This window comes from Dama dama, chromosome 7 (genome assembly GCF_033118175.1).
Source record: "Dama dama isolate Ldn47 chromosome 7, ASM3311817v1, whole genome shotgun sequence".
Taxonomy (NCBI): domain Eukaryota; kingdom Metazoa; phylum Chordata; class Mammalia; order Artiodactyla; family Cervidae; genus Dama; species Dama dama.
Genome location: NC_083687.1, coordinates 9,852,763 through 9,872,027, shown reverse-complemented (window position 1 = coordinate 9,872,027; position 19,265 = coordinate 9,852,763). Strand labels below are relative to the sequence as shown.

Sequence of the window (19,265 nt, the reverse complement as noted above, 5' to 3'; positions counted from 1 at the left end):
TTTCGGCATCTTCAGTGATCCCCAGCCCGAAGCGTGGCATCTTCTCCCTTAAGTTTTCCTGTTCCCACGGTGCTCTCTCCACCTCTCCAGCCCCCTGTGCCCGCCCCCCCAAGAGTGAGCCAGACAGGGATGCAGCGTCCTCCAAGGCGCCAGCAGCAGCAGTGCCTCAGAGCCTGGAGGAGGAGGCTGCAGGGTGAGCACGCCTGAAAGCAGCCCATCCCTCTCGCCAGCGCCGGCCCTTTGCAGCCGGGCTCACCGCGCTTTGCGGTGGAACCTGCGGGGGTCATCAGCGAAGTGGGCGGGGCGCTCTAGTACACCTCCTCCATTCAGAGCGCGCCGTGCTCTTGTGACGTCAACGGTTGCTGAGCAGATGAGGCCGAATCAGGTTGCAAGGCGAGGCGGGGTTTAAAAAGGCGAGCTCGGGAGTGCTCGGTCCAGCAAGAATTACGCGAGGAGCTGGGGGCGGAAAGCGCAGTTCTTGTGGGTGGCTACAGGTTGGGGAGACCGTTGAACTGGGAGAGGCCTTAGGAGGCACCAGGTGGAAGTCTGGGGCTGGGCCTTCCCCTAGGCTCTCCGTTCCCCCACTCGTGCAGGTATATTCGGCGGGCGGTCGCCCCGGGACCTGTCCTGGGTCTCAGGGCCGCCACGCACTCCTAGCCCTCCCCTACTTTTTATAAAACGAGGCTGCTAGGCGCCCCTCCCCCGTTTCCGCTGAAACTGCTCCCAGGTTTTCGCTGAGGTTGAGCCCGTTCGGGGGTGAGGCTGCACTTTTGATGCTGTGACCCCCATCCCGCCCCGTAACTGTCCCCGGAGGATGCCGCAGGCTGGCCGTGTCTTTCGCTGAAACCTCATCGCCGGCGGGGTGGGGGTGGGGGGTGGCTTTCGAAGCCGCTCTGTCTTTCTTCCTTTCTTCCAACGGCCCGGCACCGTCGTTTCCCCAATTTCCACGAAGGCGGAGCAGAGAAGCCTCTTCCCAACCTAACGCTCCCGGTGCCCGGACTCGCACGGGACGCCTCCTCGGAAAGGGCAGGGGGATGTGGAAAACATTCTGGTTCCCTCCCCTTAAGGCTTCGGGCTTTCGCTTTCACTTCCTCCTCCGCGAGCCGCCAGATCTCTGGGTGCTGGGCAGCGATGGCGCTGCTGGACGTGTGCGGAGCCCCCCGAGGGCAGCGGGGGGACTGGGCGGTGCCCTTCGCGGGAAGCCGGCAGCGCTCGGACCCCAGCCACTACGGCTTCTCCCTGCGATCTCCGGAGCTCGCCCTCCCCCGGGGCATGCAGGTCAGGGCTCTAACACAATCCCGTGGGAGGCGGGCGGGCTGGGGTGGGGGTGTGCGCAGAGTAACGGAGGGGCTGCATGGAGGCTGTTCCGAGGCGGGGAAACGCGCAGGGGGCATCCTTTAGGAGAGCTTCGTCTGGGGTCCAGGGCCGGAGCTGGGAAAGAGGCCACGTGGGACCTGGGGGCTGGCCGCTTGCGGGCTAGGAAGTGCAGATTAGGACAAAGAGTTGGGGGTGGGATCCCCGTTCTCCATCACACACAGATCACGGAGTCTTCCTTATTGGGTGACCCTATGATACAGGGGACTCTTGGGAAACCCATGACCTTGAGCGGTGGGCCTGGCCTCCGCCATTGTGTGCCTCCTCAAGTCCCCTAGGACTTGGTCTAGGTCTCCTGGGCCTCTCTTCTGTAAAATGGGATACGATTCATGAAACGTGTTTCCTGAGGATTAAATGACCTATGAATGGAAAATCATCATAGTTACCCTTAAAATGTTTAGTTATGGTAACTTAAAATTTTTTTATTTTCATTTCTGGTTGTGCTGGTAAATGGAAAAGGTCGGTGTCGTGGCCTCTTCTTTTTCTTCTCCCCAGTCATTTCCTTGTAGAACTGGGTTGTTAACTGCTTCATTTATTCATGGTATGGCTATCTTCACCTTCCCATGCCCTGTAAATTTGCTTTCCTGGAGCATCCAGCTTCAGAAGTTTGCAGTGGTCCTTTCTCTGCCTCTTCTGTCTGATTAGCCCACTGAATTCTTCCGGTCCCTGGGTGGGAATGGAGAAAGTAACGTGCAGATCGAGATGGCTCATGGCACGACCACGCTGGCCTTCAAGTTCCAGCATGGGGTGATTGTGGCTGTGGATTCTCGGGCCTCAGCTGGGAATTACATTGGTGAGTGTGTGGGTTCCGGCTGGCGGAATCTGGGGAGCTGGGCCCTCCTCTCAGCAGGAGTCCAGTAATCTGCACCAAAGTGGCACCAGGTGTTGACTCAGGACATTTAGGGAAACCTGTGTGCTCATTCCCCCTCTCCCCAAACTCCATCTTCTTCCAGCCACATTAAAGGTGAACAAGGTGATTGAGATTAACCCTTACCTGCTCGGCACCATGTCCGGCTGTGCGGCTGACTGCCAGTACTGGGAGCGCCTGCTGGCCAAGGAGTGCAGGTAGGCCAGGCCTCTTGCTCTCTTCTCAGCCCGGGTTCTGCATCTTGCAGATCCCTGCTCCTCCCCCAGTCTCCCTACACTCACAGAGCATCTTAGTGCTAATGTCCTATCTCACAAAGCTGCCTTTTGGTGATTAAAAAACCTTCTCTCTAATCTCAAGCCTGTGCTGCTGCCAAGAAGCCAGATTGAAAGTGAAAGTGTTAGTAGCTCAGTCCTGTCCTATTCTTTGCAACCTCATGAACTGTATAGTCCGCCAGGCTCCTCTGTCCATGGGATTCTCCAGGCAACAATACTGGAGTGGGTTGCCAGCCCCTTCTCCAGGGAGCGGATCTTCCCAACCCAGGGATCGAACCTGAGTCTCCTACATTGCGGGCAGATTCTTTACCATCTGAGCCACCGGGGAAGCCCAGGTTATTTGTCAATTATTTAGCAATGACCATCAACCCTGGGGGGATATCATTTACTGGGATTTCTCTAGGTGATTTTGATGACTTCCCTGGCAGTCCAGTGGTTAAGACTCTGCACACCAACATGGGGAGCATGGGTTTGATCCCTGGTTCAAGAACTAAATCCCACATGTTCCACCAAGAGCCCAAAGAATTAAAAAAAGAAAAGAATTCTATATAAGTTCCAGATCTTTGCCCATCCTTAGATCCTGCAGAACCATTCCTTTTAGATGCTTATCTCTTCAGCCATTTTCTGCCCATCAAGTAACCTGCCCAGAGGGCTGCCCTTCTGCCCCTTGTAAATTCTTTCCCTGGACTGTCCTGTCCTCACCCAGGCTGTACTATCTGCGGAATGGGGAGCGTATCTCTGTGTCGGCTGCCTCCAAGCTGCTCTCCAACATGATGTGCCAGTACCGGGGCATGGGCCTCTCCATGGGCAGCATGATCTGTGGCTGGGACAAGAAGGTGAGTCCCCTCCCTGCTCTGTATTCCAACATGTAGATGAGAGGTAAGTGCCCCCACCTCACACTCCCCGCCCCTCCCCTACAGGATGCAGGGCACAGAGAATGCTTAGTTTCAGAACTGTTACTCAACAGCAATTTCTGGGGCTGGATGTGTGGACCATTGTTTCATAAACTCATCCCTTTGGGTCAAATAGCTGATTTGAAGTTTGCTTTTCCTCCTCAAAGTTCTACGATTGTTTCCGAAGTGCTTTCCTAGTTCCCATGTTCCTGGGCTCATCTGTAGTCTTTGGTCCACTTCTTGTGGCTCACACTTGAATCTGGGTGTTACCAGCAACTTCCAACCTGGAACTTTCTTGCTTCCTCTAGGGTCCTGGACTCTACTATGTGGATGACGATGGGACTCGACTCTCAGGAAATATGTTTTCCACCGGTAGTGGGAACTCCCATGCCTATGGGGTCATGGATAGTGGCTATCGACCTGACCTTAGTATTGAAGAGGCCTATGACCTGGGCCGAAGGGCAATTGTTCATGCCACCCACCGAGACAGCCATTCTGGAGGCTTTGTCAATAGTAAGAGATCAAAGTGCCCCCCTCTGTCCCTGGGGTGGGGGGAAGGGGGTTGAGATCGGGAGATATGGGGGAGACAGGGTGGCAGAGAGCAGATTTCCGGAGCCGGAAGAGGGGCACTGAAGTCCCCGTCATAAGGGCTTCGAGAGTGTGTGTTGCTGTCATTGCCTTTGACGTAACAGCGTTAGCAGGACCTCGCTGAGGGGAGCCTGACTCCGTGTTCTTTCCCGTCTGCCTGCAGTGTACCACATGAAGGAGGACGGCTGGGTGAAAGTGGAAAGCACAGACGTCAGTGAACTGATGCACCAGTACCGGGAGGCCAGCCAGTAATGGTGGTGATGACCCGCAGGCCTCCTCGGGGGAAGCCTGGCTGACTCAGGGACCTGGCCGGATCCCACTCTGGGAGGAGGAGGCCTGACCTGGCCCAGAGACGGAGAACCAGGGGCCACTGGAAGGCAGCACAGAGTCCATCCCTTTGTGTATTCTCTGTCTCAACGAACGTCACCCCCACCCCAACCTAAGCACAATAAAGGAAAACGGTTATAAAAGCTGTGTGTTGTGGCTGTGGGCTCAGGGCTGGGGTGGCTGGGGGGAGGGGACAGGAAATGGAGGCAGATTTTTCCTGAGAAGAGAGAAACCCCTGCCTAAGAAACGGGGCCTCACCAAACATTTCTCCTGGGCTTCCGCTCTCACTTCTCCAGGACCTCTGGAAGGCTCCATGCTGTCTATGGACGCCTGCGTGCAGTGTAACCTAGGTTAGGGTCCTTTCTGCGGGCTCACAACCGGGAGGCTCCTGTGTGGTCTCTTGTTAATGGTTTGGATATGTTGGAGTAGGGCACTTGGAACACCTGTTTTTGACTTCGTTCGAATAGGAGGAACAAGTTTCCTCCTCACGCGTGTGTGGGAATTGTAAACATAGCCCCATTTACTTCAGATAGCCCCGAGGAGATGAAACCGTTCATCTCAGACTGGGACTCGAACCCACGTGGCCAGAGTGTGAATCCAGACAAAGCTCAGGATCTTCCAGCTGAGATCACACACCTGGTTTAAGGACTTCACGAAGCTCAGGTTCTTGATGTCTCATTGGAGAATGAATTCAGTGAGAGACAAAGTGATAGGTAAGAAGTGGATTTATTTAGAGAGAAACACTCCACAGACTGAGTGTGGGCCATCTCAGAAGGCAAGAATGGGCTTGAAATGTAGTATGGTTAGCTTTTATGGGCTAGGTAACTTCATAGGCTAATGAGTGGGAGGATTATTCCAACTATTTTGGGGAAGGGGTGGAGATTTCCAGGAACTGGGCTCCCGCCCACTTTGGGGTTTTTGATGGTTGATCTTAAAACTGTCATGGCACCTTGTGGGTGGGTCATTTAGCTCGTTGATGTGTTACAGTGAGCACACACCTACGATCAAGATCTAGGGTGAGTCGACTTGTCCACCATCTTGGACCTGTTTGGTTCAGCCAGTTTATGTTGTGTCCTTGGGCTCTGTCATTCTTTTAAAGGCTGGGCCCTGCCCTCTTCCCTCCTGTTTCAGAGTGGAGATTACACGGAAAGATGGACGTTAGCCATTCGGTTTCATGATGGGTCATGCTTATTCCAAGATGACAAGACTGTGATTGAAGTGGAAGAGGAGATAAGGAGGCTTCGCTGAAGTTGCGAAAAAATGAGGGAAAAGTAACCAGGTTAGAAAGATGAGACAGGCAGAGTGAGATTTTCTTTTTCTTTTGGCTGTGCTGCATGGTATGTGGGATCTTAGTCCCCTGACTTGTTAGGGAAATTAAAAAGGAGGAAGTCTTGTTCAGGCTTCAGAAGCAGGAGTGCGGGCCTCTGACCTGCTTCTGACCTGCCTGGACACTGCCCGATTCTGTGGCTGTCTGCAAGCAGAGCAAGCAGGTGGCACTTGAGATAAGAAAGATAGTGGTGGGCCTTCCCTGGTGGCTTAGTGGTGAAGAATCCACCTGCCAATGCAGGGGATATGGGTTTGATCCCCGATATAGGGAAGATCTCACATGTCTCGGAGCAACTAAGCCCAAGCGCTGCAGCCACTGAGCCTGGAGCTTAGAGCCCGGAGCCAAACTGCTGAGCCCGAGAGCCACAAATACCGAAGCCCTCCTGTCCTAGAGCCTGTGCCTGGCAACAAGAGAAGCCACTGCAACGAGAAGCCCACGCAAGCAACTAGAGAGTACCCCCACTCACCACAACTAGAGAGAAACCTGAGCAGCAACAAAGACCCAGCACAGCAACAAATAAACAAAAAATAAAATTATATTAAAAAAAGAGAAAGGGGTGGACCTTGGAACTCTTGAGCCCCTGGAGGTCTGGCCAACCCCCCAACATGTAATGACATTCTATGACTCGCAAGGTAAAAGAAATAGCATTATAAAAAGGTTAAAGTAAAACCAGAGCTGTATTTTTGCACACAAACTCATGTTGATATCAGTCTGTGGCTTGGAATTATAATCAGGAGCCCCTGAAACTGCAATTTGAAGTCTCACTCGTGGGGTGGATGCACCACTTGGGAACTTTTCCTAACTAGGACTCCAGATTTGCTGTTAACGAGGGACTTCCCAGCTGTTTAAGTTGGAATGTTGGTTAACCCAATTTGGTGATGTATGTGCTGTTCACTTTTCTCAATTGTTTCTATTTCTCTTCTTTTAATGACTATCTATTGAAATCAGGCCAGTTAATCCTCTATTAAATATTAAAATCATTTCACCAGGGATTGAACCATGTCTCCTGGATTAGAAGCATCCCACTTGACAGCTAGGGAGGTCCCCATTGTGAGATTCTCTGAATTATGTTGGGAGTCTCTTGAACTGCACAGTGTCACTTTCCCAGGAGAGTTAATCAAGAGAAAAGCCTGTAAGTAGAAAACAGCTGAGTGTGGAGTTTTTTTTGTTTGTTTTTTTTTTTTGTTTTTTTTTTTAGAGAGAGATCCTTAAAATTCCAGAGTGAACAGGGTTGGAGAAGTTTAAATAATTTCCTAACTTCAAATCTAAATTTGAAGTGACTCATGGTAATTGTGCCAATAACATTTCAAGAGGGTGGTTTGGAATTCAAGTGGTCCTCCCTTGGGGGACATTTTGAGTCTGGGAGGTAGTTTCAACCAGAAGAGTTATTTCTGGAATAAACCCAGCTGCATGTTCCACAGATGGGATCTGGGTCTGGTCAGACCTATAGAAACCTGATTACTGAAACTAATCAGTGTTAGAGTAGACCAAGAAACAAAGTCCACTTTCCTCATATGATGCAGGCGTTCCTCACATAACTGGAGCACAAATTTAAAGGTTTCTGAGCACGTGCTTGCTCAGGCGCTCTGCTGAGGGAGACATGAAGACGTGGGGTGAGCGCCTTCTCAGAGAAGAATCTGAGGTGGAAACTCACACAGGTCCTGGTGAGAGTGGAGGAGTCTCCTGTTTCGCAGAAGTCCTGCTTGTTTCTCACTTGGTCTCTGCTCTGCTGTTTTTTTTTAACCCCGAGATCCCACAACTGGAACTTGGATGTGGGAAAGAGGGCTGTTCTCAAAATAGGCTCAGTTCAGCTCAGTTCAGTTCAGTCACCCAGTCATGTCTGATTCTTTGCAACCCATGGACTGCAGCACGCCAGGCCTCCCTGTCCATCATCAACTCCCCGAGTTTACTCAAAACCATGTCCATTGAGTCAGTGATGCCATCCAATCATCTCATCCTCTGTCATCCCCTTCTCCTCCCGCCTTCAATCTTTCCCAACATCAGGGTCTTTTCTAATAAGTCAGCTCTTCACATCAGGTGGCCAAAGTATTGGAGTTTCAGCTTCAGCATCAGTCCTTCCAATGAACACCCAGGACTGATCTTCTTTAGGATGGACTGGTTGGATCTCCTTGCAGTCCAAGGGACTCTCAAGAGTCTTCTCCAACACCACAGTTCAAAAGCATCAATTCTTCTGCGCTCAGCTTTCTTTATAGTCCAACTCTCAGATTCATACATGACTACTGGAAAAACCATATTTTTGATTAGGCGGACCTTTGTTGGCAAAGTAATGTCTCTGTTTTTTAATATGCTGTTAGGTTGGTCATAGCTTTTCTTCCAAGGAGCAAGGGTCTTTTAATTTCATGGCTGCAGTCACCTCAGAGCGGAGGTAAGAAAATCCAGCGATTCTTCAATTGCGAAGCGGCCTAATCCTTGAAACAGCGTCATCTTATTTAATGGCAGTTTTAAGAAGTGCAGTAGTTTCCTACGACAGAGTACTTGTCGCTGAAGGTGGCAGACTCGCCCTGGCACGCGGAGCCGGCCTCGGGCACCGGTCCCGCGGCCCGCGGTGTCGCGCGCCCCCGGCCGGCCGCCAGGCGCGCAACCAGGCAGCTGCTGCCGAGGCGGAAGCGAAAGCAAAAGCGAAAGCCCAGGAGCCTGGCCGCCCCGGGCTGGCGGAGCCTCGCCCGCCGGCAGAGGCGAGACGGAGCGGAGGCCGCGCGAGGGGACCTCAGAGCTCAGCCCTCGGCACGCCAGCAAAGAGCCCGGGAGCCGCCACTGGTGAGCTCGTGCGCGTGGAAACCCGGAACGCTGACACTGGCACAGCCCGCCCGGCGCGCGCGCTGCGCCCCCGCCTCCCGCCCCTTTGGACCGGGGGCCTCGGGAGTGCGGCGGGCATCGTCTGGCCCCTGGGAACTCGGCGACGGCTGGTGGGGCCGGGGTGTGCGGAGGGGGTCTCGGGACGTGTTTTAGAGGACGAGATGGTCAGGTGCAGATGGTCAGGCTTCCCAGCTGCCTCTGTCAGGCCAAATGCCTTGGGTCCTAGGATGGGGGGTGCTCGTGAGACGGGGTACCCAGGGCATCTTTCAGGGCAGCACAGGGTTAAAAAAAAAAAAAAAAAGGAAGCCAGCGGATGCTTGGGCAGAGTGGGAGTGGGGACAGGGACTGGAAGCCACCTCTGTCCTTCTCTTCTACCCCTAGATCTCGCCATGTGGCGCCCGGACCTGAGACCCTGGGCCTCCCTGCTGCTGGCGGACTTGGCCTTGCTCTGGCTGCTGCAGGGGCCCCTGGGGGCCCTGCTTCCCCGCGGGCTTCCCGGCCTGTGGCTGGAGGGCGCCTTGCGGCTCAGTGGACTTTGGGGGCTGCTGAGGCTGGGGGCGCTGCTGGGGTGTGTGGAAGCGCTGCTGCCCGCCATCTGCCTGGTGATCCCCCTGTTTCTCTCCTTGCGGGCTCTGGTCCCCGGGGCCTTGAGCGCCCCTCCGGTCAGAGTGGCTGCAGCGCCCTGGGCCTGGCTGCTGCTGGGCTATGGGGCGGTGGGGCTGAGCAGCGCCCTGTGGGCCGTGCTGAGCCCTCCAGGAGCCAAGGCCGAGGGGCAGGGCCAGAACAGAGTCTTGATGTGGCGGCTGCTGAAGCTCTCCTGGCCTGACCTGCCTTTCCTGGTGGCCGCCTTCTCCTTCCTCTCTCTGGCGGTGTTGGGTGAGTGGGGAGAGGGCGTGGGGACTCGGGGGTTGGGAGGAGGCCCTTTAGCAGGTGCACTCTGACTGTGGTCCTCCTGCCTGTTGCAGGTGAGACCCTGATCCCTTACTATTCTGGCCGTGTGATTGACATCCTGGGGGGCGACTTTGATCCCGATGCCTTTGCCAGTGCCATCTTTTCCATGTGTCTCTTCTCTTTTGGGAGGTAGGTGATGAGCCATTTGTTAGCCCCCAGTTTTTACAGGGGACCTCACTTTCTTATTTTCAATCCCCTTTGTGCACAAAGCACAAAATTCTTAAAGGAAGAAAAGCCTGAATTTGTTCATTCACTGTTCTATGTCAAGCATCCATCCATTTACTCCTTCATTCGTCACCTGGCTCCGACATCTTCAAAGTTTATATTGCTTATTACAGTTCAGATACAAGTGAATGTAGTACAATAGGTGTTTTTGTGCTGAATGGAATGTCTCTCAGTTGCCTCTGAGCATTTTTATCTCCATGAAGTTCCATTTCTCTTTTCTGACTCTGATCTCTCAGCTTGTGTTTGTTTCCACAGTTAGCCTATTGTCAGGGGGGGCATGTTTGTTCATCCTGACCCTTCTTCCCTAACTCATCTTGTCAGTCTTGAAAGCTCTTACTCTGAGCCTTGTCATCTTTCTTTCCAGCATCTTTACTCTTTTCCACTGTATTTACTTTCCCTTTTGTTTTTCAACACAGCCAGGAATCTGCTGTCTACAAACGAACTAACTAACTACTTGGTAGGGTTGGGACTAGGATGAGGCTCACCGGGTCCTCTTTTTTCCTTCCTCTGTTGATTCCTGCCCCTCATGTCTCATATTTCTCTTCTGCTCTCTTGATATACTGCCCCCAACTTTGTACTTCTTTTCCTTCTGTGCTTTTTCTTCTCCTTCCCTCCCCCTTCCTCTTTGCATCTCTCTCCCCTTCATCCTCCAACCCTCTCTCCTCACAGCTCACTGTGTGCAGGCTGCCGAGGAAGCATCTTCCTCTTCACCATGTCCAGAATCAACCTGCGGATCCGGGAGATGCTTTTCTCCTCCCTCCTGCGCCAGGACCTCCCTTTCTTCCAAGAGACTAAGACAGGTAAGGCCTGGGGTGCAGGTCTGGGGTCCCCCTGCATGTTCCTTGCCCATCTGCTGCCGCCTACCTGCACCCAGCCGGTTCTGCCTGCATCCTTGGTGCCAGGTCTGGGAGCTGTTTTTCTCTCTTTGGGGACCTGTCTCTCTGCAAGGAGGGAGGGCTCTGTGAGATCGGGAGGTCAGGAGGGAGTTTCTGGGGGTTCTGCATTACAACACGTGGTTTCCTTTCCTGCTCTGTCCTGCCCAGGGGAGCTGAATTCCCGGCTGAGCTCAGATACCAAACTGATGAGTTCTTGGCTTCCTTTGAACGCCAATGTGATGTCTCGAAGCCTGGTGAAAGTGCTGGGACTTTACAGCTTCATGCTCAAGCTGTCACCTCGACTCACCTTCCTCTCTCTGTTCGAGGTGCCTCTCATGATAGTGGCTGAAAAGGTGTACAATGCCCGCCGTCAGGTATGTGCGGATGCTGGGGAATCCCCAGGGAAGATCACACCCCAGGGACTTTATGCGAACGTGTGTGTTTTTGGGAGAAGGAGAGATTTTCAGATGTTGAATGTGGTTCCCTGTGCTATACAGTAAATCCTTGTTGCTTATCTACTTTGTGTCAGTGATTTATATCTGTTAACTTCAAACTCCAAATGTATTCCCTCCTCCATGTTTGGTAACCATAAGATTTTTTTTTTTAATGTCTACGAGTCTGTTTCTGTTTTGTGTATAGATTCACTTGTATTTTTTTTAGATTGCACATAGAAACAATATCATATAATATTTGTTTTTCTCTGTCTTACTTCACTTAGCATGAAGGGACTGGAGTAGGGTGTGTGGGTTGGCTATCTTCTGCCAAATCAGCCCACTCCATCCTTGGCCCCACTGTTCCAGGCAGTCCTTTGGGAGATCCAGGATGCTATGGCGAAAGCTGGGCAGGTGGTACGGGAGTCTGTTGGAGGGCTGCAGACCGTGCGCAGTTTTGGAGCCGAGGAGCAAGAGGTCCGTCGCTATAAGGAGACCCTTGAACGATGCCGGCAGCTGTGGTGGCGACGGGACCTGGAACAGGCCCTCTATCTGCTCTTAAGGAGGGTGAGGAAGCTGAGGGCGGGAGGAAGGGTGCACGTGGGGGCTGGTCTTGGGGGTCCTTGGGGTTCCTGATGCCTTTGCCAGTGCCATCTTTTTCATATGTCTCTTCTCTGTTGGGAGGTAGGTGATGAGCCATTTGTTAGCCCCCAGTTTTTCCAGGGGACCTCACTCTCCTGTTTTCAATCCCCTTTGTGCACGAAGCACAAAATACTTAAACGAAGAAAAGTCTGCATTTGTTCCTTCACCATTCTGTGTCAAGCATCCATCCATTTACTCCTTCATTCGCCACCTGGCTCCAACATCTTCACAGTTTATATTACTTATTGTAGTTACAGAGTCGAGTGAATGTAGTGTAATAGGTGTTTTTGTGTCGGATGGAATGTCTCGTCGTAGGGGCAGGGAGGCCAAAGAGTGGAAGGTCCTCAGGCTCCCCTTTCTGCTCCCTCCAGATGCTGCACTTGGCGATGCAGGTGCTCTTGCTGAACTGTGCGCTGCAGCAGATCCTGGCCGGGGACCTCACCCGCGGCGGGCTCCTCTCCTTCCTGTTCTACCAGGAGGACGTGGGCAACTACATGCAAGTGAGTCAGGAGCTGTGCGTGCTCTCATTTTCCTCCTTTGGCTTCTATTTGTTCCCCTTAAAAAAACAAACGGAAATAACCCCAACTCATTGTCATTTAATATTTCAAACGTGGGTTAAAATGAGAGGAAAATGATAAATCTATAAACGTGAACCTCCTTGTACTCAGCATCTGTTTTTTCTTTTTTTTTTTTACTTTTTGTTTAACTTTTTAAAGACAACTTTTTACTTTATATTGGTATCTAGCTGATTAACAACGTTATGACAATTTCAGATGTCCAGCAAAGTGAATCAGTTATACATATATATATATATATATATATATCCCCTTTTTTTTAGATTCTTTTCGCATGTAGGTCATTACAGAGTTTTAAGTACAATTCCCTGTGCTCTACAGTAGGTCCTTATTAGTTATCTATTTTATATGTAATTGTGTGTGTATATCAGAGGATATAGACTATAGTTCTCTGTGCTGTACAATGGGACCTTGTTTTTTATCTCCCCGCATCTAACAGTTTTCAACTCATGGCCAATCTTATTTCATCTGTACCACTCACCGACTTCTCCCCACCCATATTACTTTGAATCAAAGCCAAGATATGGTTTCATCTGTAAATATGTATCTCTACATGTAAACATTACAAATACATAACTACAAAGCCATGATCATACCAAAAAAATTAACAATAACCTCACCAAATACAGAGGTCAAATTTCCACATGTTTCATAGAGGTATGTATTATATTGATGTCTTTTTTTCTCTCTCATATACACCTGTGGTGGCAACAATCAATAAAGCTTAGTGTCACGATCTATTAAATTATTCAGGGTTGCAAAAATGGTGACACTCTGCCATTCCTTCATTTATTAGCCAGGATGCATCTCTCGGGGGAGATCTTTTCTCATGTACTGATAAGCTGCTGGGTGGTATAGTTTGATTAGGAAAGGCAGAATGAGCGTTTAGTTCTTTCCCTATAGATGTGTGCTCAGTTGCTCAGTCCTATCTGATTCTTTGCAACCTCGTGGACTGTAGCCCACCAGGCTCCTCTGTCCATGGGATATTAAGGCAAGAATACTGGAGTGGGTTGCCTTGCCCTCCTCCAGGGATTCTTCCAGACCAGGAATTGAACCTTTGCCTCCTGCATTGGCAGGCAGATTCTTTATCACTGAGCCTCCTGGGACACCCTCCTTATATATACCAGTTTTGAAAAGTAATTAGTTACTGCATCTCGGGCTTTAGTTTATAATTTTTGTAAACATCTCTTACGTGTGGAGAGCTGTGTGAGGCAGTCTGGTGGCTGCAAAGATGAGGCGGGCACAGTGCTTGCATTTAAGGAGTCCCTGTCTCACCAGGCTAGACAGCTGTGTACAAGTAACAGCACAGTAGCTGGAAAGGTCTAGAGATGAAGGTGACGCTGGATGGGAGGAGTAAAGATGTCTCCATCCTTTACGTTACAAATTGGAATAATGGGGTATTGGTGCCCATTTTAAGTTTAGTCAAATTGCACATTTATTCCGGATTGTCCAGTGGTTAGGACTCTGTGCTTCTACTGCAGGGTGCATGGGTTTGATCCCTGGTGGGGCAACTAGCATCCCACTTGCCACCTGGGGCAGCCAAAATTTTTGTAAAAATCTTTTTTTTTTTTTTTAATACTCATACTAGTTATCTCATATGGAAGCCATCTGCCTCATTATTCAGGAAAGTGAAAGTGTTAGTTGCTCAGTTGCATCCCAGTCTTCAACCTCTTGGACTATAGCCTGCCAGGCTCCTCTGTCCATGGAATTCTCCAGGCAAGAATACTGGAGTGGGTTGCCATTCCTTTCTCCAGTAAAAAAATCTTTTCTAAGAAAGTTTTTTTTTTTAAATCCTTAAAAATTAAAGGTGGTGATCTTTTGGGGACAAGGGGAGAAGCCCAGCTGGGGTGGAGTGTGGCGGGCCTGTGTGACGAGCTGGGAAACTGGTTCGTGGTGCAGCTGCCTTTGCTTAGCTGAGCCCTGCCCTCCTGTTTTGCAGACCCTGGTGTTCATATTTGGGGACATGCTGAGCAACGTGGGGGCAGCCGAGAAGGTGTTCCGCTACCTGGACCGAAAGCCAGATCTGCCTCCACCGGGGACTCTGGCCCCATCGACTCTGCAGGGCTTGGTGAATTTCCAGAACGTCTCCTTTGTGTATCCCAGTCGCCCTGACCAGCCTGCGCTCCAGGTGCCCGATGGGGGGAGACTGGGCCCCTGACTCCCTGCTCGGATGATCGGCCTCGAGGAGAGGGGAAGCCAGGAGAAGGGGCAGGCCTCTGACTCTTCCCCGGCTGTTCTAGGATCTGACGTTCACCCTGAGTCCTGGGCAGATGACGGCGCTGGTGGGGCCCAACGGGTCTGGGAAGAGCACGGTGGCCGCGCTGCTGCAGAATCTGTACCAGCCCACCGAGGGCCAGGTGCTGCTGGACGGGGCGCCGGTCTCCGAGTATGAGCACCACTACCTGCACCGTCAGGTGGGGAGGACGGCCGGGGCGGGCAGAGGGCAGGGGAGGGGCGTGGGGCGGGGACCCAAGGGGAGAAGGAAGGGCGGGTCCCTGCCGCGGCGGTTTCCGCAAGCCCTCTGCTCCTGTCGCCTCCGCCCAGGTGGTCTTGGTCGGGCAGGAGCCCGTGCTGTTCTCCGGCTCGGTGAGGGACAACATCACCTACGGCCTGAAGGGCTGCAGCGACGAGAAGGTGCTGGCGGCGGCCCGCGCGGCCCGCGCGGAGGAGTTCATCCGCGAGCTGGAGCTCGGGCTCGATACAGGTACCCGCGGCCCCGGCGCTCGCCCCCGGCGCCCGCGAACTGGGCGCTGTGGCCGCCTGAGCCCCTCGGGAGCCCGTGTTCCCGGAGAACCGGCCGCCGCGGAGGTCCCCCACCCCGACCCTCGTCCACGGGCGCTCGTCCTCCGCAGCGGGGCCTGGGGAAGTCCCAGCCGCGCTTGTGAAGCGGCCGTTGTCTGGGCCCCTGTCTCTGAGGAGAGGGGGTTTCTCGGTCTCCTCAGAGGTGGGGGAGAAAGGCAGCCAGCTGGCGGTGGGGCAGAAGCAACGTCTGGCCATCGCCCGGGCCCTCGTGCGGGACCCCCGCGTCCTCATCCTGGATGAAGCCACCAGTGCCCTGGACGTGGAGTGTGAGCAGGCGGTAGGTGCGCGGCGGCGGGACCCCTCGTGGGGCCGGGGCGCGCGGGGACCTCCCCGATCCTCTGAGGCTGCCTGACCCCGCGGAGGGAGGAGGGCAGCGGACCTTGCCCTTCTGCCCTGTGCTACCTTCCCGTGGCTCGCGCCTCCTGCCCCTAAGCCGTGGGCCCCGGGCGTCCCGCCCCTTCTTATCTGGCGCCCGGGGCATCGCGATCCTCCCCCTTCAGCTGCAGGACTGGAGAGCGCACCGGGCCCGCACCGTGCTGGTGATCGCCCACAGGCTGCAGACGGTTCAGAGCGCCGACCAGGTCCTGGTGCTGAGGCAGGGCCGGCTGCAGGGCCCCGAGCAGCTCGTGGACGGGCAGGACCTCTACTCCTGGCTGGCGCAGCAGAACCAGAGCGTGGGGACCCCAGACACGCCCGGCCCTGCCCAGGGCCACCTCGGCGCCCCGGAGTAGCTCCTGCCTTGGGTTTTCCTGGCTGGTTGTTTTTGGAGCTGGATTTAGACCGTGGGTACTACTGCCGGGGCCGTGGGAGGGTGGGGGTTGGGAGATGTGGTATCTGTCTGCATCCACGAACCTTGTTAGTTACTTGACGAACAGAGCCTTGCCTGGTGCGGAGTACTGTATTGTGGCATCTTGAATATATTTAAAACTATTTTTTCTTACATAAATAGCATACATTTGTATAGTAAATTTAGACAAGAGCCAGGTAAGAAGGGGAAAAGTAAAATTATGCACTGTTCCATGTCCCAGAGATAATCACCATGACTATTTTGCTGGCTGTCTGATCAGTCTTTGGATTGTTCTTTGAGATACATAAATATTCATGAGTTTCCCCTTCCCTGTATTTTTCTCAGTTCCCACCAGGGTCTGATATTTTGGGGACCACTAGGATATGGAGGGGCAGAGCACTGTTCCCTAATTAACAATATTAATAAAACTTTGATAACAGCTACTGTGTACAGTGTTTTAATATGTGTAGGAAATATGTCAAATCTTTTCTGTGTATTATCATTTTTAATCCTTATCTAAAACCTTTTGAGGTTGTTTACCTTTATTCCCATTGTGTTATGAGAAAACTGAGTCTCAAAGAGATTAAAGGACTTTCCCAAGGTTGCACAGTGGTGGAATTGGACTCGGAATCCAGGTGTGACCCCAGAGTCCACACTCTCAACCAATTATATTGGTTGTATATATATTGGTTGTATAGATATATAACACAAGATATATTGTATCTTGTGTTATAGTCTACTGTATAATCAGATCTCATAAAGCTCTTTCACTTCTAGTTGTGAACAGTTCTGAATCCCTTATCTTCTCTCTAATCCCATTGTTACAACTTTCATTCATTGTGTTGTGAAAGTGAAAGTGTTAGTCATTCAGTCCTGACTGCATGGACTGTAGCCCACCAGGCTCATCTGTCCATGGGATTCTCCAGGCAAGAATACTGGAGTGGGTGGCCATTCCCTTCTCCAGGGGTTTTTCCTGATCCAGGGATTGAACCTGGGTCTCCTGCATCACAGGCAGATTTTTTGCCATCTGAGCCACCAGGGAATGAACTCATGTCCAAAGATGTTCCCCTACCATTGGTTCATCTCTTCCAGACATTGTTAATGAAGTCATTTTTCTTTCTAGGGGACAAGTAAAAGCAGTATCACTCTTTCCTGTGTCCCTTCTCTTTTCTGCGTTGATATTTCTTCCCCAGAAACACAGCTTATTTGGCCCATTTCTCTCTGCTTTTCCTTTTGGAAAGGATGTTCCATCCATGACAAACTTCCTGCCCTCCTGATACCTTTGTGCCTCTGTATATGGCGCGCCCTGCCATTCCCTAAAGGGCTCTCCCCGTTAGGCCCTAGTTCTTTAAGATTCACCCCAGGGTTTAAATCTCTCAGGAATCCTTCTCTTATCGTCTCAGTGCTCCTTTCCACGCGCTCCTGCTGCTCTGCTCCAGGGGCTCACCTCTCTCACTGTCCCTATTAAATTCTCCACCCCCACCATCAGTCTCTGTCCTGAAACTAGACCGTGAGCCCCTGCAGGGGAGGCCATCTGTCTTATTAAGCTTTATGTCTACTGTCTGGCAGAGGGCTCCATTCACACTGAATAATAAATAACTGTTTTGGGTAAGTGAATAAATCTCCTTCCTCTACTGTTTTCCATCTCAATATTCCTTAGACCCACAAATCACTGACATTCCAAAGCTGTACAGTCACTGGTTCCTGGAAGGTCTTACATTTGCTCTTTTTTAGAAAACTGAAACTTTCACTTTCCCAGAAGCAGCAGGTACTTCCCAGACTAGCACTGAACTCACCAGAACTTTTGTTGTTTTGGATTTGTTTCTGCCTGGCAACTGTTGGGATCAGGGTGAGGCCAGAGTAAATAACTTCCTATGCATGTGAACCTTTACCTCATCTGCGGTAGTCCTGCTGCTCCACACCTGTTTATTGTTCAAATTTCACTGGGGGCAAAACAAGCATTGGGAGAGAGAGAAAGTGAAAGTGAAAGTCGCTCAGTTGTATCTGAGACTCTCTGCGACCCCATGGACTGTATAGTCCATGAAATTCTCCAGGCCAGAATACTGGAGTGGGTAGCCTTTCAAATTTCACCGAAGGCAAAATAAGCATCCGGAGAGAGAGAAGCCTGGCCTGATTCTTTCCCCTCCCCACCAAAGTGTTCTTCCTCCATCTGTAAAATAGGAATAATAAGTTCTGTATCCTCTACCTTGTGGGAACTATAGTCTTCACGGAGAAAACGATCTATTAAAATTCTTTTGTAACCTCAGTATAATTACACCCATGGATTCATAATACCTAAAACTTGAAAGACATCTTAAAAATAGCATAGCTGTCAAATCTTTTATAGATAGGGAAAGGGGCCTGAAATCACAGAGCCCATCAGTCAGAGAGCTGGGAGGGAAACTCAGGCATCTGGATGGGCAGAACAGGAAGGTGCAGCAGACCCTAGGATCACAGGGGATCATGAAAATGTGTTATCCTTGAGGGACAGTCCTGGGTAAGACTTGTTTCAGAGGCACAGAAAAACACTCCCCAACAGTGTATTCAACAAACTCCTACAAGTGTGGTCTGCCTGGTAACCACAGGCATTAGTAATTCTGATTTGTCCAGAGTTCCAGTTATTATTTTGTTAAATTACTTATTTTTTGGCTGTGCTGGGTTTTGGTTGATGCTTGAGGGCTTCCTCTAGTTGTGGTGAGTCAGGACCACTCTAGTTGTGGTGCAAGGGCTTCTGATGCGGTGGTTTCTCTTGTTGCAGCACACAGCCTTTAGGGCACTTGGTTTCAGTAGCTGTGGTGTGCAGTTGCCCCACAGCATGCGGGAATCTTCCCAAACCAGGGATCGAACCCGCAACCCCGCAGTGGCAGGTGGATTCTTAACCACTGGACCACCAGGGCAGTCCAGTTCTAGTTCTTTTCATTTTCCCCTCCCACTGCCCATCACCGTTTGACTCCCACCCCTTAAATTCCCCATCTTCTCGTCACTTACCTTCAGAGTCTTTCCACTCAGCCATGTGCTGCTCTTTCCGAAGCAAGATATGAATGGCAAAGAGGAAACAGGAAACTCTCAGATTACTGTGGGCCCCCAAACAATCTCCCACCCTGCCTGCCCTGCCCAACGTGGGAACAACACTGACCTTCAAGTCTTTCACGCCCCAGCTGAGTGGGGCAGCCACTTGCCTCTGAATGGCAGTGGGGCCTCAGAAGGAAGTGTGGAACTGTCAGAATCTGCAGAGGAAGGACTAGGGGGAAGGGAAAACAAAGATCTTCCCTGTTTTGGGTGCTGAGTGAGAGGAGCATCCATTTACTTGAATCCAGTGCCATCTGTTGGTCCTGGGAAGTACTGAGTTTCAAAAACTTTTATGAATTACAATATTCAGTATCAATAATAAGCATTCATGGAGTGCTTTCTCTGTGCTCCTGCTGTGCTAAGAACCTGCTGTATCTTACTCCACCTTCAAGGTGATCTTCTGCAGCATGTGTTGCTTTCCCAATTGTAAGAATGAGAAATG

The 19,265-nt window shown here is 51.6% G+C and overlaps 2 protein-coding genes and 1 long non-coding RNA gene across 5 annotated transcripts; 2 read left to right on the top strand and 1 right to left on the bottom strand.

Annotated features, from left to right (window-relative positions):
- Window positions 1-487: 487 nt before the first annotated feature.
- On the top strand, window positions 488-4,465 carry PSMB8 (proteasome 20S subunit beta 8). 2 transcript variants are annotated; one of them, XM_061146394.1, is made up of 7 exons: window positions 488-593; window positions 1,068-1,278; window positions 2,020-2,167; window positions 2,328-2,439; window positions 3,221-3,350; window positions 3,716-3,920; window positions 4,159-4,465. In XM_061146394.1, the coding sequence occupies exons 2-7, from the start codon at window positions 1,132-1,134 to the stop codon at window positions 4,245-4,247; spliced, it is 831 nt and encodes a 276-aa protein (XP_061002377.1). In that variant the 5' UTR covers window positions 488-593; window positions 1,068-1,131; the 3' UTR covers window positions 4,248-4,465. The 2 variants fall into 2 exon arrangements, with proteins under 2 accessions (XP_061002377.1, XP_061002375.1); XM_061146392.1 differs by lacking the exon at window positions 488-593 and having other exon boundaries at window positions 696-1,278.
- Window positions 4,466-8,276: 3,811 nt separating this feature from the next.
- On the top strand, window positions 8,277-16,193 carry TAP2 (transporter 2, ATP binding cassette subfamily B member). 2 transcript variants are annotated; one of them, XM_061146390.1, is made up of 12 exons: window positions 8,277-8,427; window positions 8,848-9,342; window positions 9,432-9,546; window positions 10,312-10,442; window positions 10,686-10,891; window positions 11,318-11,515; window positions 11,962-12,090; window positions 14,105-14,293; window positions 14,406-14,579; window positions 14,710-14,869; window positions 15,108-15,248; window positions 15,468-16,193. In XM_061146390.1, the coding sequence occupies exons 2-12, from the start codon at window positions 8,856-8,858 to the stop codon at window positions 15,833-15,835; spliced, it is 2,298 nt and encodes a 765-aa protein (XP_061002373.1). In that variant the 5' UTR covers window positions 8,277-8,427; window positions 8,848-8,855; the 3' UTR covers window positions 15,836-16,193. The 2 variants fall into 2 exon arrangements, with proteins under 2 accessions (XP_061002373.1, XP_061002374.1); XM_061146391.1 differs by having other exon boundaries at window positions 15,108-15,244; window positions 15,468-15,817.
- A 446-nt stretch (window positions 16,194-16,639) lies between these two features.
- Window positions 16,640-18,976, bottom strand: LOC133059374 (uncharacterized). Its single transcript, XR_009693546.1, has 3 exons — window positions 18,891-18,976; window positions 18,743-18,770; window positions 16,640-18,199 (listed from the first exon to the last, which is right to left on the bottom strand). It is a non-coding gene; the product is annotated as an uncharacterized LOC133059374 (long non-coding RNA).
- Between the last annotated feature and the right edge of the window lie 289 nt (window positions 18,977-19,265).